The sequence below is a fragment of the Rhamphochromis longiceps genome, linkage group LG10 (genome assembly GCF_057381845.1).
Source record: "Rhamphochromis longiceps isolate RC_006_pf linkage group LG10, R_longiceps_female_GT1.1, whole genome shotgun sequence".
Lineage (NCBI taxonomy): Eukaryota > Metazoa > Chordata > Actinopteri > Cichliformes > Cichlidae > Rhamphochromis > Rhamphochromis longiceps.
In genome coordinates, this window is record NC_140566.1 from 30,989,876 (window position 1) to 31,015,942 (window position 26,067).

A 26,067-nucleotide genomic window follows, 5' to 3' on the forward strand; every position below is an offset into this window, starting at 1 on the left:
CAACTTGGTAAATCAGTGCAATCTTCTTAAAGGATTATTCTCAATAGCTTAGCCCTTCTTGTTTAAGTTTTCGCACAGGTCAGCCTCAGTTCAGTAAACAGTGCTTGGCTACTGTACATATCAGCCTCCAAATCCCGGCAGGAACAATAATAACAGCATGCAAAGTCTCCTCTATGGTTGTAGATTTAAGTAAAATCCAAACCTGTCATGACATATAGTGTAACAGGAATAATTTTAAGAGGACTTTGAACCTCGTTATTAATAAAATAAAATCTGAGTTGAGCTTTAAGCCTGAAAATGACACATCTGTGATCACCGTTTGATAAACTACGGCGTCGTCATGGTTTCCTAACGACCTCAAAAACATCTTCAGTTCAGTGCTGGACAATGTACAGTTCTCATGTCTATATGTATTTATATAATCGCTAAGAATAAGTTAGGAAACTGGAAAATGGAAGAAAAAGCTCTTTAATCAACTCATCCGATGAATCTGTAAAACCCATTACTGCTATTACGCTGCAGCCACAAAAAAAGGAGCTTTGATGCTAAGAACTAGTTGTGATATAATATGAGGGAAGCGCAGTGACAGCCTTTTATCCAAATTTGAAGCCTTAATGAGAGGAAATATAAGGGTAATATTGTGACTATGTGTATAGCTGAAATATTTCACATGAGCTTTAAATCCTTCTGTTTAGCTGTCAAGTACAAAATAGCATCAATGAAGAAATCTCAAACCCATCAGCACTAGCAATTACCACAGCCATTTAAAATGAAGCCAAATGCCTATATCGTCTCGGTAATTCAAACGTACCTGATTTTTCATGCACGATGGAGAAGAGTAGCCTCTTTGAGATGTGGATGCCAGTAGGGCTCTGACCCTGCTCACCAGGTAGCCTTGTGGTCTCATCTAAAAATGCAAAAATAAACACATTTCAGGCAGAAATGTTAACTTGTCATGCTTATATTCACTGCCAAGATGCACATAACCAGTGATACCCCTCAGCCTCCTAATAGATACACTTATGGTGAGATCTTTCTCAAATTAGTCTCAGAAAACCTGACCTTGACCTTGAAGTCAAGGTCACCAATATTTGAACCTGTCTTAATTTTTGGGTGTACATGTTGCCTGCACACATGACTAACATGACTGAGAGTAAAACCTAAACTGTGTTTTGTAATATTTGTCTACATTTATGAGAAAACTACTGACATTTCAAACCTAAGTGAACATACTGAATACCGAGGGCTATGAATGAAATGATTCCTCTAAGATGCGAGTATAACAAGGAAAAGTAGTGCTTGAGTGAAATACCAAACGGCAATGGTCTTTAACTGCAGATCTAACTCTTCTATTCAGACCTGAGGCACAGGAGAAAATACTTACCTAGAGCTTTTACTGTGTATTGTTAACATTAGGATCATCATCACGAATGCTCTGTGGATCTTACTTTTATACTACATTCATATAATAGCTCTTACTCTTCTTGAATTCAAGTTTTCGGTGTTTTATAGTAACTAGTGACGGTCATTCAGAAGGAAGGGGGAAAACACAAGGGCATGAAACAGTTGGGCCCAATCTAATGAATGTGGTTAAACATTTCCCTACAAACACTGCATGTGTAATAAAGAGCAATTTGAAGCCCTTCATCCCATTCTTAAATGTGTGGCACACATGTGTCAAATCAGCTTGTTGACTGTGGCTCATCAGGTAACAAGTGAACTGGACATGCATCACAATACTGCAGCTGATTTTTGTTTATGATCTAATTATGATCAAGTGATCAGAGCTGCAGCAAAATGATTTTCTTTGAATGGTTTAGGAGGACTGTTACACTCCTAGTTAGTAGTGCCAGCACCAGCCGAAGGTCCGAATGTAGAGAAGTCGGTGGGGACAGTTAACTGTTAAACTATGAATAATCAGCTTCACAGACATCTTTCACAAAACATCATAAACATCTGTTAAAAACACGGCTATAAATCACCATTTCAGAAGCAAGAAAAGTGCTTATTCTGCATGTGGCATCTTTTATTTTTGTAAATGAACCACAGTCTCTTCCTTTCTTACTCTGTGCCCTCCTCATCTGCACTGTTTGAGGTAATGTCCATAAAAGAAAACAAAGACCTATAGGTGCTTTCTTTAGTGATGCAAAGACCAGAAAACAGCTGTGTTCAGTAGGTTGGAAGCCAGCACTATCTCCAGTTGCTGCTTCCAACTAGCAGGCACGGCCAGCAACACGTCCCCCCTAGCTGGATATACTATTAACCCCGAGACTCTGACATAACAACTCACCTCGCCCCTATTCCATTGCTGAAATCCACCTTTACACATGTTGTATGTTAGCTTACCAGTGTTAGCACTGTCTTTCACAGATGTGCTCTTCTCTGACCCAGGTGTCCAGTTGGCCAGCCTGTCCTTGCCCAGGTTGAGGAGAGACATGGGTTTGAAATCCAGCTTGCCGTCTGGGTGGGGTTTGGAGGACATGGGCATGCCGTACAGGAAGTTTGACAGAACAGAGTTGCTGGAAGTGGCGGGACTTGACGACGTGACTGCTTGCGCGGTCGTCTTCGCTGGGCCGTGGCTGCTTTGCGTCATGACCGCAGTGGAAGCGTTGTGATTGACATCAGTGCTAGACTTGGTTTCTCGAGACAAATCTTCCGGTTGCCTGTTCACAAAGACAACAACAAAATCAAAAAGGGAAATAACTTGTAGGGCTACAAACATGAGACTATTATGTTATGATTTGCTGCCTGATTGGTTAGAACATCCTTGATACCAAAAAGAATTAAATAATAGGCATTTAATAACATCATTTGGTCTCTTTACTTGCTGCCTCCAGCCCTTTGCTTTTCAAACAGGCCCAAAACTCCAATTAAATTCTGCACAGTCTCACAGTGCTGCATGTTCATATTCAGCTTCATTATACAGCAGTAGAGAGAGGAAATTCCCCAATTTGTTTTGGGCAAACATGTGACAGTTAGCTTTATTACACACAGAACAGAGTCTGAAACAACTGTCATGTTGCAAATTTTAATACGTCCTAATAAAATCATTTTTTGCAGCTGCTTGATCAAATAAAGTCTTAATGAATAAATGAGACTGAGCTAAAAAAGAATGTGGTCCTCAGTCTTGTGACTGCTGATCCTGGCCTGCTCCAGCACCAGTGCTTCTTCTTCCACAAACACTCACAAACCACGAGTGAAATCATTTCTGCCGTTTTGACTTTCCAAGTTTTTAAAAAATCCTTTCTCGTGGCGCAATAAATGCTGTGCAGAGTTTTGGTGTCTGTTAAGCCTTTAAATTAATGGATCTATTACTCAAAGTGGATTTCTTGGATTATACAGTGTTTGATTAATAACACAGCCACTTTCATTATTGTAATACAGCACTGTTCTCAGTCTGAACTCTTGCCAAGTACTTTAGCTGATATTCAGAGTTCATACTACCCTGTTACAGAGTGCTACAGAGCAACTGTTGTCATGGGGACAGGTATCCAGCTCAGCGGAGATTACTGTAGAGCTGGCTACACAGTTCAACACGCCCACTAACAGGGCAGGGGCACAAATCATTGCTTTCATGCCACATAAATATGTGCTAAGCAGTGAATTCAGGGAAAAACGGCATCAGATTAAGCCTCTGTGGAGTTACAGGGCCTGTGTTCAAACAGTCCACTTGTTTACCCACTCACTATACAGCATTTGCAATATAAGCTGTTCACTGGGGAGCAAGCGCTGACAGCTGTTTTAGTGAAACATGAACAGTTTATGCAACTAGATGTCTGGTAGGATGTAACACGCTACTACTGCTGTTAGTGGACCACGACAAAACAGCAAAAACAGAAGTATGCACTACAAAGTATTAGCTGGCAAAACATGAGAAAAACATGCAAACAGGAGAAACATGCAAAGCTAAAGACGACTGCAGCGGTCAGGACTGTGTGGATCTCCTCTAAATAATATGTACAAACTGCACTTGTAAAGCTCACAAGTCTGCCACAACTATGCACAGTCATTTGAGAGCAGTTTTGGGTTGAGAGCAGTCTTTAAAGACTGGCCGAACAGCCACCACCACCAAATTCAATATTCTGTCTACTTGAAAGGCGCGTCTCTAATATATTTCAGACACTGCTAACAATTATGTGCCTGCTATCGTTAATTATTTATGTGGCTGAAACCAAAAGCAGAACATCTGCACCACATCTAAGGCTAAGGACAAAACAGCATAGCTGTTTTTGGATAAGCACATGTTGTAGTTTACATGCATCTCTCCAAATGACAAAAATCTGTGTACATTTAACTTTATTTAGAACATATTTCAGCTGGACTTTATCCACCTACACAAGCATAGCGACAATTAGAGCCGTATTTGTGCTATGTGCAACATTTTGTCACCCATGAAAAGCAATGAAACACATTAAAATATCATTTTTTAGAAGCAGCTGACCAAGTAGATTAAAGGTAGACGACTAAAACACGCCTTAAATGTTTCTTTTTTGTAGCCATTTAATTTTTTATTCTGTTTGATTGCTATAGGAAGGCCAGTCAAGCTGCTGTTCTTGTTTATGATATTCAGCAGTCTCTCGTCCCTTGGTCGGACATCCACACCAACTGGAGTGGAGCTGGTGATGATAGTGCTTCTGCTCTGTAGAGCCACTCTCAGCTTGAGGATCATTCAAAGCTGATGTCGCTACGTAGAGCTGGAAGAATGAGCACCAACTGCACGCTACAGTCCGACACGGTGGACATGGAGACTTACTGGTGAGGCAGCTGATTATAGCTCCATATTTATTCTTCTTTATAAACTCCAACATGCGTGCACCTCCATTTACTAAGTTTGTACACAAATACATCCAGTATTTCCACGTAAATTAATTGTATCTTTTAAAACTCTATCTACGACGGATGCACCAAAGTCTGTTCACTTCCAATTAAAAACTGCACAAGAAAACATATCAGGGCAACTAACACAAGTTCATCTTCACATTGGAGTTATCAGAAATGCAACAACTGCTTTCAGAATGCGATCCAACCATTCACAGTCTCTCACTTTGCAGACTCACCTTTTCACGGTGAAGTGGATGCGATGGCTCTGCTCCAGGATCTTCATCAGTGTCTTGGTGTCATACTCAGAGGGCTTCTTCAGGGCGACTCCCTCAGGCAAACCATGAGCCACCACGCAGCCGGGGTCCTTCTGGATCCACTCATAAGGCACAGGGACCAGGCTGCTCTTTCCCACAGCCTCACCTGCATACCGCATGACGCACTGAGTTTTGCTACCTGACTTCCAAGAAACTATATAAAAGTGGCTCCCTATGCTCCAAACATGGATTGCTTCGGCACTGCTTTATGAAAAAATCTGGTTTAAAAAAGGGACTACTCACTGTAGAGCACAGTGAAGACCTCCTCCACCATCTTCCTCAGAACAAAGATGTTGGACTGGGCATCTGATGGAGCTCTCGGTTTCCCATGTTCAGCATCCTTACTCAGTTTGCTGAGATCGCCCTCCTGGTCTTTGGTATGGGAATTTGCTGCAGTCAGATTTTGCAGGCATGGCACCCCTGACCCCAAATAAAAGAGAAATGACTTTAAAAATGTCCAAATGAGCTACAGTATGATTTAGGATTAAGTAAACTCTTTACCCCAACAAAGTCATTCATTTGTCTTTGAAGGTTAAAAACAAAACAAAACAAAAAACAAATGACTGAGAGTCTGGTTCCTAAAACTAATGACTATGTCACCTTTTGAAAAATAGTGTCATATAAAACGAATGACTTGTTTTTCCAACAATGTGCCTAGATGAATGAAAATAATCTCCAATAAAGCGGGGAACATTAAGCCGTTCAGTTTGAGTCTTAAATAAATCAAAGCAAAGTTGAGCCAATGTTCTCAGTAACAGATGCCTGATGAAAATTAAACTTGATGAACTGGTGTTACGGGCATAGACAGTATAAAAGAAGGACGGGGCTAGCGTGACATCACCCAGTGGGCTCTGATGTCCTGTTGCGAAGCCTGTAGCGTTTTTAGCAGTCGCCATCTTGACAAGACAGGGATAGATCTGACCATGAAAGCATTCAAATATTCAGTTTAATATTCAGTATGTGCCAAATCACAACACAAATCACCTCGAGGTGCTTTATGTTGTCAGGTAAAGACCCTACATTAATAAAGAGAAACCCCCAACAATCATACAATATGAGCAGTGGGCGACAGTGAGAAGGAAAAACTGCTTTTCAATAGGAAGAAACCTTCCACAGAACGTGGCTCAGCCAAAGGCAGCTGTCCACTGCTTGACTTTTCAGACCTGGACTCTACGTCCATCTTTTAAACTGTCCATGGTTACGGGGGAGGATATACTGCGAACTGAGTGTATTATCTGTTGCTTCACCTTACCTCTCAAGTAAGGTGAACAAAGGGGGCTAAATGGACCAATGCCAACTTCTAAAATATATTCAACTTACAACCTTGGATGCTAGCATAGCTAATGGAAATGAGAGTAAAAGGAAGGAGTAAGAGACGCGAAGAGACACAAAATCAACAATAAATATACACAAAAAACCAAATATAACAAAAAACCAAGATAATATTGGTCTTCCAGCCAAAAAATATGACAATAATATATGTCTGTGGGTTAGGGTCTCTTGAGTCACATGAATCTTGTGCTGGCTAAGTGAAAAGTTGGATTTTTAAAAAACATTATTTGTAGCATCGGCACAAAAGGAAGTGATAAATTATAGCAAAAAAACAAAACAAACAAAGTATCGTTTACTGGCCAAATTGCTGTTGTAAACAACCTGTGGTGTGAGTCAGAACTGTTATGAAAGTGTTTGTCCGCTCCATTACTTTGCTCAGTTCTAATAGAAAAATGGAATATTAATTTATCTCCTCCTCCTACAAATGCACGGTGGGTTTTTAAAAGGAGTGCTATAAAGTACTGTCAGTAAATTTGTAAACATAATTCATCAAATGGCTTTGCTAAATAAGATATGATGAGACACTTTGCTGATGTATTGTTATTTGGGATAAAAAGGGGGGGAAATGTGGCTCTGCATCTGCTTTGGTGATTTATTTCATGGCGACATCATTTGATGTTGAGGTAAGCTGCCGTGATTATTAAAGCTCAGATAATCTGCATCTGTGCAAGCACAAAACGAAGATTTCTTCGGGGACACAAGTGACACAAGCGTATTTTAAGTAACGACCTCACAGCTGCGGCTGTAATGAGAGTGATCGATGTTCTACTAAGACTGAATGAATTATGGGAAACGATGTTCAGAGCGGTGCTTACGGCAAAACTTGTAGAAGTCTGTTTGGATTTCCCTCCTGGAGTTGAGGAACACTCTCCCCTTTTCTGTGCCGACGGCGATCACGCTGTCCTCGTGCACGGTGACGCACGCCACCTCGGCGTTTAGTTTAGACATCGCCATGCACTGCAAAACAAGGAAGCTTTTAGGTTTACAAAGGACCGAAACACTTTGTAAACTGATGGCTTAAGCAAACAAAATGAAAATGTCAGTGACGACTTCCAGTTGTGGTGAAGAACTTCACGTACACTTCCATGTTGGGCATGAATCTTTGTAATTTTTGGCTTTTAAGGGTTTCCTTGAACTGTTCTTTATTCAGAGTACAATAATTGTACAACATGCATCTCTAATGACATTCAAAAACAAGAACTGAGTTGTTTCCTTTTTTAGATTTTCTCTAATCCACATGTGGTTTAAAGGACACATAGAGGCTCAAATTACACAAACACACGTCCTTACAAGTTGTACTTTGACCAGATGCTTTTGGTTCCAGTCAGTAAGCTTCTGGCATAATTCTGGCTGGATATTTGACCGGGTCAGGTTCCTGGCACATGAATGGCTTTTAAGCATACTCTTCTAATTTGAAATAAGGTTGAGGTCGGGCCTTTGGGAAGCCCATTTCAAAAGCCGAATATTAAGCCAGCTTCAGTGCGTGTTTGGGATCATTGTCCTGTTGGAACACCCAGTTGTGTCCAAGTTTTAACCATCTGGCTGTTGATTTGAGGTTAGGTTATAGAATTTGGAAGCACTCTGCCTCATTCATTCATTATTCATTATTCCATCCACTACCACTGGCAGCAAAACAGCCCCAGAGCATGATTCTACCACCTCCATACTTGACACCGACCTTCCTTAAGTTTGAAAGCCTAACCTTTGGTCCTCCAACTATAACTCTTGTACTGCAACTAAATAGCTAAATTATTGTCTCGTATAACCATAAAACTTCTCCAGAGGGGATTTGGCTCGTCCAGGTTTGCAGCTGCAAATTTCAGTTGACCATGAAGTTGTCGAATTTAGAGTTTAAAAGTGTATGACTACTTCTGATCAAAACTGTAAGAGTCAACGCATGGCGGTTTATTTATTAGCCAAAATGAATCCAGGAATAAACGCAGGACTTCTGTAAGTGGACAACACGCCTGGTGACACCCCCCCCCCCCCTCCCCCAAACTATATACACAGTTAAATTAGACCAATGAAGTTATTTAATTTGCAGAGACAATGACTTTGCTGTTTCTCATAAGCTTGCATTTCTTAGTATGGAGCAAGACTTCCTCCATATAGGAATCATTTACTGGCTTTTACTTGAAACACGTTAACAAAAATTATTAACAATCTTGATATTACTAGAAGAACTGCGTCCTTATTTTCTTGGAATTAAGCAAAATACACTATTCCTCCCTTATATTCAATGCATGCTCACATAAACAGAAAAAGTAAAAACTATAGTAACACTTTTAAGGTGGATTTCATGAAATGTTTAGGAAAAAAATGTCATTTTGGCCCCACATGTCAAAATCTCCAACAGGAAATAACGCTGTATGACCCTTGATTATGAACGTACCACTGAGTCGAGGGCAGACACCAGGCTGGTGAGGATCTCCTGTCTGGCTGACACCAGCGGGACCTGTGGCTCGCCGCGGGAGTTCGTCCTGATGCCGTCGCATGCCAGCTTCCTGATCTGAGCCATGCCTCTGCGGGGACCGGATGAACACAGTTTAGACAGGCAGCCACAGAGCGACACAGACAAACCCTGCATGTGTCTGAGGATGCATTCCTGTACACATGCTGCAGTGACCTGCATTCAAAGCAGGTTCTGCTGACATCATGTGGTTTGACTTTAAGCAAATATAAGCTTTTATTCAGAACGCTGAGCTCTGAAAGGTGAATAATTAATTCAGAAGGGAAGGAGGGTTTCCTTCACCTGTTTCACACAAATACGAGTCTACAGGCCTCATTAGGCTGGACTGGGACTTTTAAAGTGATTGCTGAGCAGATATATTTACCATCTTTAATGTGCCAGCATGCTAACATTATCACAAAACAAAAAGCAGAAGAGAAACTTACTGGAAACCGCTTTAACTGATGTATAGAAGCAGGACCACAACTTAGACGCTTCTTTTCCTGTTATATGCCTATAAATGGATTCCTGCCATGCACGCCTGTTTGTTCTCATTCTCCATGCCCCATCCACCCACCCCTCTACTTTCTTTCTAATATCACCTCTCTTAGGGGCCCCAGGGGGGGGTCTACAGAGCAAAGAAGCAATCGTAGATCCATGCCAAAGTCATCATGCTGCTCCACCGTTCCCATCTGCCAGATGCAACTTGCACAATTCAGCTTCACTAAAGGAGTATGAACTTCAGAGGGGGGGATTGGGATTCATCCTCTGTGGAACATGAGTGCCAGGAGAATTATCCTGGTTACAGATTTTCCAAATTGTCCAACTGAGTGCCTCCAAGCTTATTAAATCCTTTTCAATACTGGTTTCATGTGCACTACAAGATAATGACGTAAATTCACAGCATGGGAGCTTTGGCACACCTGAGTCACCTGCAAATCTTTTGTTTGTACATTGTGTTTAGGCACAGAGACTTAAAAAAAAACAGTCGTGCTGACATTGAAAAACCTGTTTAGGACTACTCTTTTTAAAAAAGAGACCAGAGTAAGTGAACTGAGAAAGACTCAAACCCACAAACTGAACTGACAGTGGCACCGATATCAATCAAATCCATTCAATCCATTCCGTTAATACAGCATAGTGAGTACAGCCTCAATTCTTAACCTCATGAACTCCAGAAGACGTTACAATGAGAGTCTGCTGCATGTTGATATGAGTATGATATGAGTTGCCTGTCCGTCAGAGGATAGACTTTAAAGTTCTGATGCTGGCCTATAAAGCTCTGAATGGTTTAGGACCAAAATACATCAATGACCTCCTGACCCAGTATGAACCATCCAGATCCCTCAGGTCATCTGGATCCGGTCTTTTATCAGTTCCCAGAGTCAGAACCAGACACGGAGAAGCTGCATTCAGCTTTTATGCTCCTTATATCTGGAACAAACTCCCAGAAAGCCTCAGATCAGCTGAAACACTCATTTTATTTAAATCCAGGTTGAAGACTCACCTGTTCTCAGCTGCATTTGAATAAAGCACCAAATCCACACTTTAAGCTTAAATTTCAAAACTTACATTTAACTACTGATTTTATCTACTGTTCTGATTTTATCTGTTTTGATTTTATATACTGTTGTTTGTTTGTTTGTTTGTTTGTTTGTTAATTAGTTAGTTAGTTTATTTGCTTGTTTTAATCAATTTTAAATCATGCTTTTTATTTGTTCTTGTTTCTAATGTCTCTGTAAAGCACTTTGAATCACCTTGTTGTTGAATTGTGCTATACAAATAAACTTGCCTTGCCTTGCCTTGCCTTGCCTTGATATGAGTTGATATACCTAATCCCCGCGTACAGACAGAGGCTGAAGCTCTCCAAACCTGTCGTGAGGACTAAAAAACTGTGGAGCAACGAGGCTGTGGAGGAGCTTCGCACGTGTTTGGAGACTGGGACACAATGAAGGCTGCTTCTAACAGCTTGGACGAGTTTACGGACACTGTCACCTCCTATATCCACTTCTGTGAGGACAGCATTGTGCCATCACGCACCAGGGTGAGTTATAACAATGACAAACCCTGGTTTACTCCTAAACTCAAAAAGCTGTGGCTGGAAAAGAGAAAGGCGTTCAGAAGCGGAGACAGGGACTGCTACAGAGAGGCCAAGTACAGGTTCACTAAAGAAGTGGACATTGCTAAACATCAGCACTCTGAGAAGATGCAGCAGCAGATCTCAGAGAATGACTCAGCCTCTGTGTGGAAAGGTTTTAGGAATATCACAAACTGCGACTGGGGAGAGTGCCCGCCCTATGGAAGACATCCTGCATCGTGCCGGTCCCCAAAAAGAACCGGCCCAATGAGCTGAATGACTTCCGACCGGTGGCACTGACGTCACATCTTATGAAGACTCTAGAGCGGCTCTTCCTCAACCTCCTCCGACCACAGGTACAACATGCCCAGGACCCACTACAGTTTGCATACAAGGTGGGTGTCGGAGTGGAGGATGCCATCCTGTACCTCCTACACAGAGCCCACTCACACCTGGATGGGGGAAAAGGCACGGTCAGGATCCTGTTTCTTGACTTTTCCAGTGCCTTTAATACCATCCGGCCCTGTATGCTTCAAGAAAAACTGAACAGGATGGAGGTGGACCCCTGCCTGGTGGCTTGGATCTCCGACTACCTCACCGACAGACCACAGTACGTCAGGCTGAAGGACATCACGTCTGACACTGTGGTCAGCAGCACAGGAGCACCACAGGGAACTGTGCTGTCCCCTCTTCTCTTCACCCTGTACACCTCTGACTTCTGCTACAACTCTGAATTATGCCACATTCAGAAGTTTGCAGACGACACAGCCATCATGGGGTGTATCTGGGATGATCAGGAAGAGGAGTACAGAAGTCTGGTGAGGAACTTTGTCGCATGGAGTCACACAAACCACCTGCAACTCAACACCTCAAAGACTAAGGAACTGGTTGTGGACTTCGGGAGGTCCAGAGAAGGTCCACTGCCGGTTCAGATAGAGGGGGAGGAGGTGGAGGTGGTCAACAAGTACAAGTACCTCGGGCTGTGGGTGGACAATAAACTGAACTGGTCATGCAACACAGAGCACCTGTATAAAAAAGCCCAAAGCCGACTGTACTTCCTCAGGAGGCTGAGGTCTTTTAACATCTGCAGGAAGCTCCTGAGGATGTTTTACCAGTCGGTGGTTGCTGGAGTACTTTTCTATGCTGTGGTGTGCTGGAGTACTTTTCTATGCTGTGGTGTGCTGGGGGAGCAGCACAGCAAAGAAGGACTCATCCAGGCTGGAGAAACTGATCAGGAGGGCTAGCTCTGTGGTCGGCATGAAGCTGGACACTCTGGTGACAGTGGCAGAGAAAAGGACATTAAAGAAACTGCTGGACATTATGAACAATGCTGGGCATCCTCTGCACACGGCCATAAACAATCAGAAGAGTCTGTTCAGTGACAGGTTGCTTCTCCCAAAGACAAGAACTAACAGACTTAAAAACTCCTTTGTCTCACACGCCATCAGACTGTTTAACTCCTCTCTGGAGGGGAGAGGGAGGGGAAACAGGAGGACAAAGGAGGGGGGAACAACTAAGCTGTAGTGCCTCTTCACCTCACTGTGCAATACCTTTTGTGCAATACTTTTGTAAATAGTCAACGGTGCAATAGACTCAATACTTGAAATGTGCAATTCACTTGTATTTTTATTTTTATTCCTATTTATTCTATTTATCCCCTTCGTATATTTTATTTATATTGTCTCTGTATTTATATATATATATGTGTGTGTGTGTGTGTGTGTGTGTGTGTGTGTGTATAACTCTGTAACTTCTGTCGGTGCTGTGCTTTTTTGGAAATCGAATTTCCCAGAGGAACCCACCCGAGGGATTAATAAAGTTCTATCTAATCTAGTCTAATCTAATCTAAAACTACAAGCCTAAAACCCCCCACTCCACTGATGACTTGCTCTTGGCCAACACCCTTAACGACTTCTACTGCCGTTTTGACGAGCCATCAGGCAGCCTTCACACCTCCAACGGCCCCAACAATAGAGGCACTTTGGACACTAATTCCCCCACCTCTCCCCCCTCCATAGAGCCATCACCACCTTCAAACTGTTCACCTACAACACCCCCCTCCTCACCCCACACAAAAGAGGATTTCACACCACCTCCTCCCACCACAACTCTTCATATTCATGAAGCAGGTGTGAGGAAGCAGTTTAAGAGTCTGAATGCTCGGAAAGCTCCCGGCCCAGACGGTGTGTCTCCTGCCACCCTCAGACACTGTGCAAACGAGCTGGCCCCAGTGTTTTCTGGCATTTTCAACTCCTCACTGCAGGCATGTCATGTGCCTGCCTGCTTCAAGTCCTCCACCATAATCCCTGTCCCCAAGAAACCTAGGATCACTGGACTAAATGACTACAGACCCGTGGCTCTGACATCTGTGGTCATGAAGTCTTTTGAGCGCCTAGTTCTCTCCCATCTCAGGACCCTCACGGCCCCCCTCCTGGACCCCCTGCAGTTTGCATATAGAGCCAACAGGTCTGTAGACGACGCCATCAACATGGCCCTACACTTCATCCTGCAGCATCTGGACTCCCCAGGAACCTACGCCAGGATCCTGTTTGTGGACTTCAGCTCTGCCTTCAACACCATCCTTCCAGACCATCTCCAAGGCAAGCTTTCCCAGATGAATGTGCCTGATCCCATCTGCCGGTGGATCACTGACTTCCTGACGGACAGGAAGCAGCATGTGAGGCTGGGAAAGAATGTTTCGGACTCCCGGACCATCAGCACCGGCTCCCCTCAGGGCTGTGTTCTTTCTCCTCTGCTCTTCTCCCTGTACACCAACTGCTGCACCTCCACCCACCAGTCTGTCAAGCTAATCAAGTTTGCAGATGACACCACCGTTATTGGGCTCATCTCTGACGGGGATGAGTCTGCCTACAGGAGGGAGGTTGAACGTCTGGTGTCCTGGTGCAGCCACAACAACCTGGTGCTGAATGCCCAGAAGACAGTGGAGATTATTGTGGACTTCAGGAAGCACACAGCCCCACTCCCCCCCATCATCCTGACTGACACCCCCATCACCTCTGTGGACTCATTCCGCTTCCTGGGTACCACCATCACCCAGGACCTGAAGTGGGAGCCCACCATCACCTCCGTCATTAAGAAAGCCCAGCAGAGGATGTACTTCCTGAGGCAGCTGAAGAAATTCAACCTGCCAACACGGACGATGATGCAGTTCTACACCGCAATCATCGAGTCCATCCTCACCTCCTCCATCACCGTGTGGTACGCTGGAGCCACTATCAGGGACAAACAGAGACTGCAGCGTGTTGTGCGCTCTGCTGAGAAGGTGATTGGCTGCAGACTCCCATCTCTGCAGGACCTGTACACCTCCAGGACATTGCGGCGTGCAGCTCGGATCTCAGTTGACCCTTCTCACCCTGGACACAGTCTGTTTGACCTGCTCCCCTCAGGCAGGAGGCTCCGGTCCATTCGCACCAGAACCTCTCGCCATAAGAACAGTTTCTTCCCCTCTGCTGTTGGACACATGAACAATAACCATATGACTGTTCCCACCACTAACACATGACCCTACGCTGTGTCACTGCATCATTCCATGTTTGGCACTGATCACCACCTGCACTCATGTATATATCTTTCTACGTAGCACTCTTAATTCTTATTCTCATGTATATATCTCATGTATAGCTCATGCACATATCTTTTTACGTAGCACTTTTAACTCTTATCCCTACTTTTATTTTTTCATGTCTATTTAAGTGCTATTTATGACACTACGTTTGCACTGAAGCACCGCAGCAATTTCCTAATGTTGTAAACCTGCTCAACATTTGGCAATAAACCCCTTTCTGATTCTGATTCTGAGTGCAAGAAATTAATTCTGCATACGTTTCAGCTGAATGCAAGAAAATTACAATGAAGTTATCACTGTCAAGACATTTTTTCATCCTCTGTTAAACCAAACACGTAATTTGTGGATATTTGTATTATTTAAAATGTTTTTCATATGAGCCACGGTTCACTGTAATTAAATTATTAGAAGTAGAAAACCTATTATGTGAAAAAAGCAGATACATTTCGGGTGTCATAACTCACAGGCCAGTTCCTGTTTAATTCCTGATTGAAAATACCACAACGCTGCGTACAACCATACACTCTGTCACTGGGACCTTAAACTTTTCTCCTTAACAGATCTTGGGTGTTAAAAAAAAAGAGGTACTGGTTACAGATTATTAAAATGAGTCCTTATGTTTCCAAAATAACTGCATCAGCATCGTATCGTATGAGTAGCTAAATCAAGGAAGGAAGGCATAGAAAAAACGGGCCATGTAAACAAAAAAAGCAAAGCTGCAAACAGACAGGAAGTGTTAAAGAAAAGCTGCTCGGCTAAAGCCAGGCACTATGTTCTCATGGCAACTGAAACCCGTCTCCTTGGAAACTAATCTCGGGGCATTTGAACAATGCAGCTCTGGCCTTTAATCTCTCCAGACACTGGGAACCATTATACTAGCCTCTGGCAAGCCCAAACCACTGACTCAATAGAGAGAGAGGACACAGAGGCAGAGAGACAGACAAGAGGCAGAGGGAGGAAGAGGAGGGTGGGTGTGGTGGGGTTCAGCTGCACCAGTTTGAACGTGCCAAGTCTATTGGCCATCTAAATCTGCATCCCCTGAGGCCACAGCAAACATTACCCCCTCCCTCCCTCCTAAATTATTATGGCCTGGAAATAGATGGCCTCTTTCCCTCGCATATTTAAAAGGCAAAGGAAGCAGAGAGAGAGGGACAAATGGTGGGGATAAGCAGAGGCTCGGGATAATGCCATGTCAATTGCTTTGCGAGAGGAAGCTCAAGCATAATGTCACAGTGCTGTTATGATTCTCAGTGACTATTGAAGAGTTCAACATGGAACGGCTTTCATAAATAAAGCAATGCTCAAAATCAATGAGTCTATTATGATCCCGAAAGAAAAGGAAAGCCAAGATTATTTATTGCAAATCCAGCTGTTGATGGAGAATGAGGTGAACTTTGCAGGCATGCGGGGACTATTCACTATGATTTCATCCAGACAGTCACTTTTACAAAAGCTCAATTATACTCTAAGCCTGCAAAAAGAGGCTTACGATCGTTGTTAGTATAAGCAACAGTCATGCAGTTTATTTAACATAACAGGGGTTTTTCCTGAAGGTAAAGAAACTACGCCGCCCACCAGAAAGGGGTTGTCCTTGGACTGTGCCCAAGCTGTGCCCAGCTTGCTCAAAGTAACAGGAAAATGTGGAGATTTCTTTAAAGTAAGGCTACACTGACTCTTTGTCTTAACCATCTACGGACCAATTGTACTAAGGTCCAAAATACTCCTACTATTCCTACTGTATATTACTGTACACTACTATTCTTATTGTATATATTGTATATCATATATCTTATTCATCTGTTCCTGTCTCTCCTGCTGCTTTGAGCATGTACATGACAAAATAATTTCCCTCGGGATAAATAAAGTTGTTCTTATTCTTATTCTTAAAAATCATCCTGGACTAGGACTGCCACGATTAGTCGACTAGTCACGATTACGTTGACTATCAAAATCATCGACGACTAATTTAATAGTCGACGCATCGTTTGAAGCTTTGTAAGATCCCAAAAGACGCAGGAATAAGTAGTAGGATTTAAGAATGTAACAACGGACTGAAACAGAAGATGGCAGCACTGCATGTACAAGAATGCCAGCTGCCGTTAAACCCCGAAGAAGAAGAAGAAGCTCTGTCCCAGAAATCATAGCGCAGCCCTGCTCAGTTTCCGACAATGGCGGCAGCTAGTTCGTTTTAATATTACTTATTATTCTTTCTGGGTCAGTAAATAAACGTTTAACATATTTTCAGGCGAGAATGTAGCTGTGTAAACCTCAAATATCTGCTCAGGTTATCAAGACACCACATATTTTCAAAAGCGCTTCGACGTTTTCGGAGACGTCTGTTGCCCACTAGCTCGATAGCTAGCCGGGGGCTAGGCTCACTAGAGCCGTGAGAACACCGGACTCCCGGCAAATCGTTTTCAAACCCACCGCCGTCCTTCGCTACTCAGGTTGAACATATATAAGTCACATAGATAACTTAAAAATGTTATTGTTTGGCTTTTTTTAGTATTTTATTTGTTCCTGAGTAAATCGGTTTGGCTGAGATTAAAGTTATAGTTTTTACACAGCTGAATAAACGTCAAGCAGACAACTAATTATCAGAAGTGTGAGATGCTCAAGAATATACTCCGGTGTCCTATTATATTTTAGATAGCAAGGAGCAGACGGCTGAGTTTATTAAACTTCACCTAAACAATCTGCAGATTTCATTAAAATTTAATAAACTATCATCTTATCTTTATTTTTAGTTAGCACATACCTTAAACACTTAAAGCTGTAAGCTAATGGTAGTTATATAAGAGCAGATGCTGCTGGTGCAATAAGCTGTACGTTTTACGTCCAATGGATGCATGATCTGATTAGTCGACTAATCGCAAAAATAATCGGTGACTAGTCGACTATCAAAATAATCGTTTGTGGCAGCCCTATCCTGGACAGAACAATTTTGAGCCATTGATAAAGGTCCTGCCTGCTAGGGCTGCTCAATTATAGCAAAACTCTTAATGACATTCATTTTTGTCCAGTACTGACAATATGGTTACTTAATACAAATGTTCACATAAACTGGAAAAATGGTGGATTTACTCAATTTAAAAAAGGAAGACAGATAAAACTCTTTTTATTAAGTGAGTTTTCAGTAACTCTGATTGCAGCTCAAATGAATAAACTAAATGAATGAATGTGACCTGAATTAAAGCAGCCACAGCCTGGCAACGAGCAAATGGGAACTACATGAAAGAGCAAAAATGAAGGAAAAGAACATGCTGCATGGGAAAACGCACAAATTAAAGAAAAACTTTATTTTTATAAATAAACCACAATTGACTTTTAAATGAAAATTCAATTCCATTAATTCGCCTATAACATAATCAGTAACCCGATATGACACAAAAGACATACGACTTTCTCTCTATCTGGTTATGATCTAGTCAACTTGCAGTGTTTCGAATGCGTGTTAAGATTCTCTGCAAACTGCCTGAGCATCATCATCAGCAAGTGGTAAATGAATATAATGAATTCAGCTTAATGCAAAACCAAAACTCAGTCTGAGTGCTCAGATGTTAATTGACACAAGACATTTTTATGATCACATGAAACAAAAAACTCAGCGTAGCTATTATACCTCAAGTCTTAATGTTTTACTTTCTACAAACAGGGCGAAACGTAGCCACATCAAGTCAAAACCCCTTATTTTCTGTAATATACAGTGCTGTTGTTGTACTATAATGGATGCTTATATTAAACATAACCTAAGTTCAAACAATGAAGTCAGCATATGTACAAGTAATCCCTGTGAGCCTAAAACTCAGCCTTCCTACTGCTTTAAAACTGACGTTTCTTCCTACTGTTGGCTCTGTATGATGTCATTAAGAGTTAAGCTGTATGTTTTACAGTCATCACCGGCACACAGCTCTTGACGTGAGCACAGAAGCCCCTCCTACTGCTGTTCAAACCTTCTTTTTGTGAGAAGCAGCCAATCGGGAGGGTTGGCTTTCGGGGTGATACTTCTGTAAAGCTTGTCGTCTCAAACTAACCACTAAAGGACTTTTATACATACATTTATACAGCGCTTTTACGTTTCCACACACCCCGATGGATTAATTAGGGTCAGTATCCAGGATTATACTGTCAACCTTTCTCTCAGAAGATCACCTACTCTACCTCCTGAGTGTAAAAAGAATAAATACATGGTGCTGGAAATGAGCAGAATAGGTCCCCTTTAAGATATTTAGCCACTGTTTTTGAAGGCACTAAAACTTTAGATTTTAATTCCCTAAATAAATACTAAACCTCTATCTTGCATCAGAGGTAGGCAAGGTTAATGTTAGTGTGATTCATAAGGTTCAATGTTTCTTGCTGACTAAGGTGAATTAAAGATAGACCTATTTTAGTACGAGGTGCTCCTATAGAACTTATGTGGTGTAGGGACAGCACCTGGTCTACTGCAATTCTTACAAATGTAGACATCTTTTCATGTATTTGTGGCTCAAAGGTGTGTTTCAAAAAAGATCAAATTACATAAAGAAACTATAAATAAAAAGGCCTGCAGGTAAACACCAATTATATTTAAATATATATATATAACTAACTATTAATCCTAAATGGTGTACCATAATAATACCACTCAAGGTCACCATCACAGAGAGAAGGGTTTCCAGCACACCTGCTTAGCCGCACAGGTGTCTCCAATTATTGTGGCTGATTAGGCCTGTGCTCAGGTTGAAGGTTTAAGCTAATGGCAAAGCTTCGTGAACCAAAATAACTGGGTGTGTCCTGCGATGTTAAATTTCCACTGTGTTATAGCCAACATCAGGTAATGGAGGTGCTTTTAAAACAATCCTTTCCTGTTCACAGATTTGTGAAGTATAGATGTGGGAAAAGCATCGAAAGCTAGTTTGTGATGCACTACTCAAGGTTGAAACTGATTGTAAACGAAGTTTAATTTCTGTATTTCATCCTTTCATAGCTTTGAAATGTTTTCAAATGGGGGTCAATTTTGCCTTGGATCTAACCAGAAAAAGCAATGTGAACTGAGTTTTTATTGTGCCGTTTATGATGCCGCTGTGCTCAAAAAGCCAGTGTTTCAAGCTGGCATAAGTAGCATATTTGTGTGAGGAAACTGAGCCGAAAACAGACTGAAATCGTTCCAACTGGTGGTGTGCAACTTAAGAGTCTGTAAATGTTTTAGTTTCACCGGCCCAAAGAAGTGCGAGCCAACTCGGGAGTGTAACAAAGATGTCAATCAAGCGCAGTCCTCAGAAGGTGTCTGATTGGGAAAGGGAAGCGAAAACGACGCTTAATCTAAAGTTCATCCTGCTAGAAGAATTATATGCAAGTCATTGAGGGTAGAGTGTTTTGGTTTTTTTGTCCCTTTTCATGGAAAGGCACGGCACCTTGCTGTAAGTCTGGGTGTGGTTTGATAGATGTTATCTAACATTTCCTTCCAGCAGCAGACAATCCTTTTGTTTGCTGTGTCAGAAACTGTAAGTCACCACTGGTGTGATATTTTTTTTTCTTTTTTTCCTAAGTTCTCCAAAGTTAAAAGTTGAAAATCGAGTCGGCTGTAACACCTTAAACTTAAACATCTCCTAAAGAGGTTTGATTTTTACTCGGATAAAACCTTTTTATTGGAGTAAGAAAGGGTATATGTGACATAAGGAAACTGATAAAGAACCAGGGAAACTTTTTTTTTTCTCTAAACCTTTATTTGACCAGAAGCTTCACTTTCTGGTCAGTTTAACAGAACTTCAACTATGTTAAAACTGTATTTTACTAAAGAAAAATTAAAGTAGATTTCGACTACAGTAATTTCAACTGAGTTGGCACGATGCTGTCTTCATACTGCACATCTGTTTAAATGCTCTTTAAAAAGTTCACGTCACAGCTGAGGTAAATGGGAAAGGTAAGCAGTGAAATCGCATATCAGACATGGATGGGATGTCTACTTTTTCCCCCTCAGCTAATTTCTCCAAACACCAACAGCTGATAGTTTCACTCCAGTCAGCTGTTTTCAAAAACAAACTTTAACGTGTGTCTACAAGAAAGCAGCTGAGGTTAAAACGACAAGAAAATAACACACTAATGTCCAAATTAAACGCTCGCTGTTTGGATACATGCAACCACTGATTTAGAGTACCGAGCGCTGTTTTAAAACTGGGTGTAATTATAGGACGGCTAGTGATTTCTGTTAAAGTTAACTGCGGCGCAGTGCCTGTGTGTCGAGGCTGGTATGAAAGTCGACAACGCTGTTAGTTATTCAAATCCTTTGGCTGAAAGTTGAAATGTGTAGCTTCCTTTCTTACACTTGCTAATGCGGCTAGCTGGCTTTGTTGTATTAGCTGGGTAACCTTCTGGTAAGTGATAGCGTTAAAAAGAAATATGGGGGATAATTTGCCAAGCAGACAGACGCTGCATCCCAGTCATAAACAGAGGCTAGCTTTCCGCTCGCAAGGTTAAATGGAGGAGTCCCTGAAACCTGCTAACTATCGGTAACCTTTCTCCGCTACTTACCATATGTCTAACTAATAATCGCTGGCTAATTAGCTAACGGTAGCATTAGAGCATTGAGCTAGCAGTGCGGCGCTAGCCCCCTTTATGCTAGCTAGCGCTAGCACTTTCCTTTCATCTCCTCCCCCAGTCCCGAAATTAGGTTATAATCTGTAATTTCTAAATGCACAATCACAAAAGCCGCAAGCTTTGCGAGGGCGCAGAACGTAACTCCTCAATAATGTCAAAACGGACATCGAAATCTCACCTTAATTAGCGATTAAATAGCCTTGTTGCTGCTGTCAATCCCGGAATAGGTTTATTCCCCCGTTTTAATCCATCAGAAACGCTCACAATTCCCATCCACAATGTAGCTGTGCCATCTGCTAAAACATCGTAATCCGGATCATCACAACGACGACTTCGAGCTCACGTCCCGTTGTCTGCTATTTGTGTATTTTTTTTTTTTCTTAATTTTATGTCTGTTTTTTCCCCTTAACAGAGCAGGGTGTCCCTTTCCCCTTTCTTTGTTCTGTAATCCAGTAAAATTGAAACTCATTCGCCTCCTGCTAATCCCAGCCCAACTCAACAACAGCATCTATTGGCTGCAATTTACATACAGGATTAACGGAGCAACCTCTGGAAAAACCCTCAGAGAGCAAAATGTACACGGAAAGGAGAATGTCCTTAAAAAATAATAATAGTGAAACGCGCATATATTTTATTTAGACTGTGGCTATTTAAATCACCGTCTGCCACTTGACAGCAACTTCACACATTACTTTGTGTTTTAAGAAATCCTTCATAGACTGCGTGTAGGTGCTTTGATGCGATAGCTGCGCAGTATCCAAAGTATTTTTAGGATTAGGATCTGTCCAAAGTGGATCTACGGCAGCTACATGGATCTTGTGGCCATGGAAGTTATGCCATAGCTGCAGTGATTGCCCAAAATAGCTCATGTCTGTTTGATATAGGGTAAAGTTCAGATCCTAGAGAAGAGGTGCTTTTCTTTTTTACATTTCCATGCAGGTGTGGAAATATATGAATATTTAAAAATAAGAAAAAGTTTCTAGATTCTGACAAAATGTTTTAACCAGAATTAAAATGTAGTGCTTAAACCTCAATATGTAAAGTTTTTCTGCTTCTCTAGCTCCACTGTGATCTGCATATGTAATATATTGTAGAAGTTGAACTGAATTTATAAACTATAATCCCAGTCTTGGCCATCTGTTATGTAAATAGTTGTGAATGTTTAATTAGTCTTAAAAAAGTCAGTTTTACTATGACCTTTTAACAGCTATCGTAAGGTCGTTGGCTTCACTTTAGCTTTAGAATTGATTTTTAAAATTTGAGCTCGTATTTTTGTTTTGCTCCACGGTCCGAGACATCAATATCGCTCTGATTGCCAGTAAGCTACGACCCAGCTTGACCCCTCGGGTCAGCAGGATCAGGTTATTTCATGAGTCACAACAAATGGTAATGAAACCCGTTTTAGGTTTTATGCCTTGCAAAGTCTTGTTAGGTGCACTGGACCATTAGAAGTTTAAAAGTAGAAACATGCCTGTTTAGCCATTAGCTGTTAGTCTATAGTTGCTGGTTTTAAACGTAATTGTTCCCAATTTCTGCTTGTTTTCATTTTTGTTTTAGTTTCATTGGACTACTGATGATCTTACTTCATTTTATTTCTACGGTGTTTATTAATGTTAAGTTATATATATTTTTTACACTTATTTGTTTTATGGGTAATATTATTTACATCCAGCTTTATCTGATTTTAGTAAAAAAAAAAAGGATTGTGCTAGAATGTCTGTTATAGCTTATGCTTTGAAACATGCTATATAAATAGCTGCACTATATTTAATGTAAAGAAAAAAGGAACCAAGTAAATCCAAGTGTAACTTTTTACTTGGTTCCTTATTTATTTATTTTTTTAAAACACACAATAAATTGATTGGTTACTTTATTATATTAAATATAAATAAAACTGTTCATATGGCTTTATTAATATTTAACGTAATAAATGGTGAAACTTAGGTTTACTTGGTTATTTTTTTTGATGCACTGGTTACTTTATTACATTAAATAGACATCAGCATGCAATCATTTAACTTGTCCAACCGTCTTAATACCAAGTTTAGTTATACGTGCCCCGTAAACTAACATTAGCTTGATATCCCATCTGTGAGGAAAAGGGAACGTTTCTTTTAAAAGTACTTGGATCATTAAATTTTAATCATAAGTTATTTACATTAAATCCATTGCAATCTCACTAGTTTCAGTTACTTTCCCCTCTTAACTGCTGTGTTCAACTCTGTTTCACCAAGAGCAAAAATGACATCTGTGCCTCATCTATGCTGTGCTTTTACAAATAAGTCACTTCTTACTTATTCAAAATGTCACCTGCATAACCAATCAGCCCTCTAGCAGAAACTGGGACATGTGGATAAGCCCTGACATTTGCCAAGGCCAACAAATAAAACTGATATATCTGGAGGCTAGAAATCTAGAGATTGTAAATTAGTGTGCAGCGTCTGGATGTCTCATCTCCACCGTGTGGCAACTTTTCCCTCATGAAGGATTTATTGCCATCTTTTCTCGCTGATATCACTGCGTTTTATTTAATGACAAATATTTAGCCATGCACATTATGGTTGTTGGCTGAATCTCCTAAACCGCCGAGCCCCTAAATCCGACACCACCGCTTTAAACCAGCTCTGCAGAAATATTCCGATCTGCTGCGCTTGGTCTCAAAAACAAACATGCTGAAAGTCGTATAAGCATGAAAGGGTGTGAAATAAAACACCAGCAGCCCTTGCCTGCATTGTTAATATTTAATGACTCAATCTCCAAAACCATCGCAGCAATACTCCAAAGGGTATGAACCCTCCAGCTGTAAAGGCCATGTACAATATCCAGTGGAAAATTCAGGTTTTATTTGAGCTGACCAGTACCTGCCCTGCATGTGTTCTCAGGGGACACTACTCAAGCCTTTCTGCACACCCCCACCCCACCTGTGTGGAGTGTCTCCTGTGAAGCAATAGCAACCTGTGACCAACTACAAACAGGATCCCCCCTTAGTTCAGTTTGACAAATGGATAAAAACAATATTTGGAAGACTTAAGAGTATAAATGTTAGAGGCAAATGAAATCCGGATGATTTCGATCCAGGGAAGGACGAACGTAACTTCCCACATTCCCACACTGCTGTTTGGGTTTTAGCTCCTGGGAAAGCCCTTCAGAAGACTTCAGAAAGGGTCAGTAAAGAAATCCAGGGCCATTACAATAGGCTCACACTGTATTTTGTACCATATATAGTAAATTAACACAAAGCCACCGATCAGAGAAAGATGTATTGATGCGCGGTCAGACAGTTTTAGACAATGAAAAAGTCTGAAATGGTTCACTGTATTTGTACTACAAATGTCCTGCAACGTCTCCCAGGTTCAGTCTGCACAATGAGTCCACTGATGTGTAAATGGCTGAAAGGCTTAACAAACACCTTAAGGGAGGATTGGTAGTAACATCATCACCATCAGTCCTGTAACAGATGACGCTCTTCATGTGTGTTGGCGAGGGAGGGCGGGGTCTTCCAAGACGGGAAGAGGTTGATTTTGTATTTTATCCTTGGATCAGAAATGACCGTTAAAAGAGCTCCAGTCAACATTTAAACGACCACACTGAACCTAACTTTGTGCTCATCGTGCTTCTACCAGTAGACGTACATTAAGGCGCTTTGGGACCAAATGGTTCTGAGGAGCTGCCTGAGAACTTCATAACTTCAAGGGTGTTTTTCCTGTTTGCTGCAAACAAATGTTGACCAGGCGGTGGCTGTAGAGGAACAGAAATGATCCCACTGTTCAGTAAAGCACGTCCTTCACTGTCCTTATATTCTGTTTACATTGGGCTTATTACACTTTTCCTTATGTATATACTGTTATCATGGTGACTGCTCATATTAAACATGGCCAAGCTTTCAAACGCTCAGGTCAACATCCAGCACTGTGCTGGATCAGTACATACTCGGTCTGCAGACAGGACAGCATTGCTTTGTACTATTCTTCCACCTTCTCTGTCATCTTCTCCTATATTGCAACAAACTGTTGCTTTTGTATTTGTTCAGTGCTCATGTTCCTTTTAAAAACACAAAGTTGAAAAGTGACTGTAAAAACTGGTTATTTTCACAAAGTTGGTAGCAGAGATGCTATTACTATAGTGTAATGTTGTAGTTACTATGGCGAGTGCCCTGAGATGACTTGTTTTGATCTGGTGCAGTGTAACTAAAATTGAGTTCAAATAATTCTGGATTAAGGGTAATGTTTGCTACCAATCCTCATCAGATATCAAGCAAGGTGAGACACGAGTCAAACTTCCTTTAAAATAAAAACAAAATCAGGCCATCAGCTCACGTACAGCAGACAGGATTATTACAAAGCCAAGGAGCAAAATAAAAGTAATAAATAAAACAAAGCGACTGAGACCCAGTTTTTCTTCTCGTTGTCCATCAGTCTTTTTGCTTTCTTCGTCAAAATTCAGCGCAGTCATTCAGACTTCAGCGAATGACAAAACTTCAAATTTTCTAACTAATGTAAAGCATCAAAAGTTGCCACACTGCCAGTTCTCAGCAGTTGTTGAGCTGATAATCTCTTCACGTCCATATCTCTTTTTTTATTTTTTCCTGTTTAAAGTACTTTTAAGTGGTCTTCATGATTGGCTAATAGGTGCTTTCTGTAACAACACATATATTCACTTGAGACAGAGATTCGCTGTTTTGGTATTAACTGTAAACTGAAATGTTTCAGGCGTCCACCGCAGCATCGGGAGACACGTCGGACCAAACTTTGACGTTTCAGGTGTACTTCAGCACGTCCCAGTTCACTCGGGGTCACGTCAGCGTCCCACTCTCATCGCTTCTGCTCATATCAGTGTTGTTCCTAGGGAAGGAAACGTAAAGCATGTCTTCCTTAAAATGTATTATTTTTATTATTAAATCAATGACTGAAAA

General features: G+C 41.4%; 2 protein-coding genes across 4 annotated transcripts in view; both read right to left on the bottom strand.

Moving 5' to 3' along the window:
* The window catches only part of gtf2ird1 (GTF2I repeat domain containing 1), a 43,992-nt gene extending 22,326 nt beyond the window's left edge, over window positions 1-21,666 (bottom strand). The window contains exons 1-7 of one of the 2 annotated variants that reach the window (XM_085421297.1): window positions 21,334-21,666; window positions 8,860-8,989; window positions 7,283-7,424; window positions 5,379-5,555; window positions 5,058-5,241; window positions 2,347-2,663; window positions 812-907 (exon numbers count right to left, since the gene is read on the bottom strand). In XM_085421297.1, coding sequence (XP_085277423.1) covers window positions 812-907; window positions 2,347-2,663; window positions 5,058-5,241; window positions 5,379-5,555; window positions 7,283-7,424; window positions 8,860-8,985 — 1,042 coding nt within the window. In that variant the 5' untranslated portion in view covers window positions 8,986-8,989; window positions 21,334-21,666. The remainder of the gene's footprint in view (window positions 1-811; window positions 908-2,346; window positions 2,664-5,057; window positions 5,242-5,378; window positions 5,556-7,282; window positions 7,425-8,859; window positions 8,990-21,333) is intronic. The other variant, XM_085421296.1, reaches the window with a different exon arrangement.
* A 2,216-nt stretch (window positions 21,667-23,882) lies between these two features.
* The window catches only part of clip2 (CAP-GLY domain containing linker protein 2), a 56,838-nt gene continuing 54,653 nt past the window's right edge, over window positions 23,883-26,067 (bottom strand). For both annotated transcript variants that reach the window (XM_085421295.1, XM_085421294.1), the window contains one exon: window positions 23,883-25,996. In XM_085421295.1, the coding sequence (XP_085277421.1) occupies window positions 25,985-25,996 (12 nt within the window). In that variant the 3' untranslated portion in view covers window positions 23,883-25,984. The remainder of the gene's footprint in view (window positions 25,997-26,067) is intronic.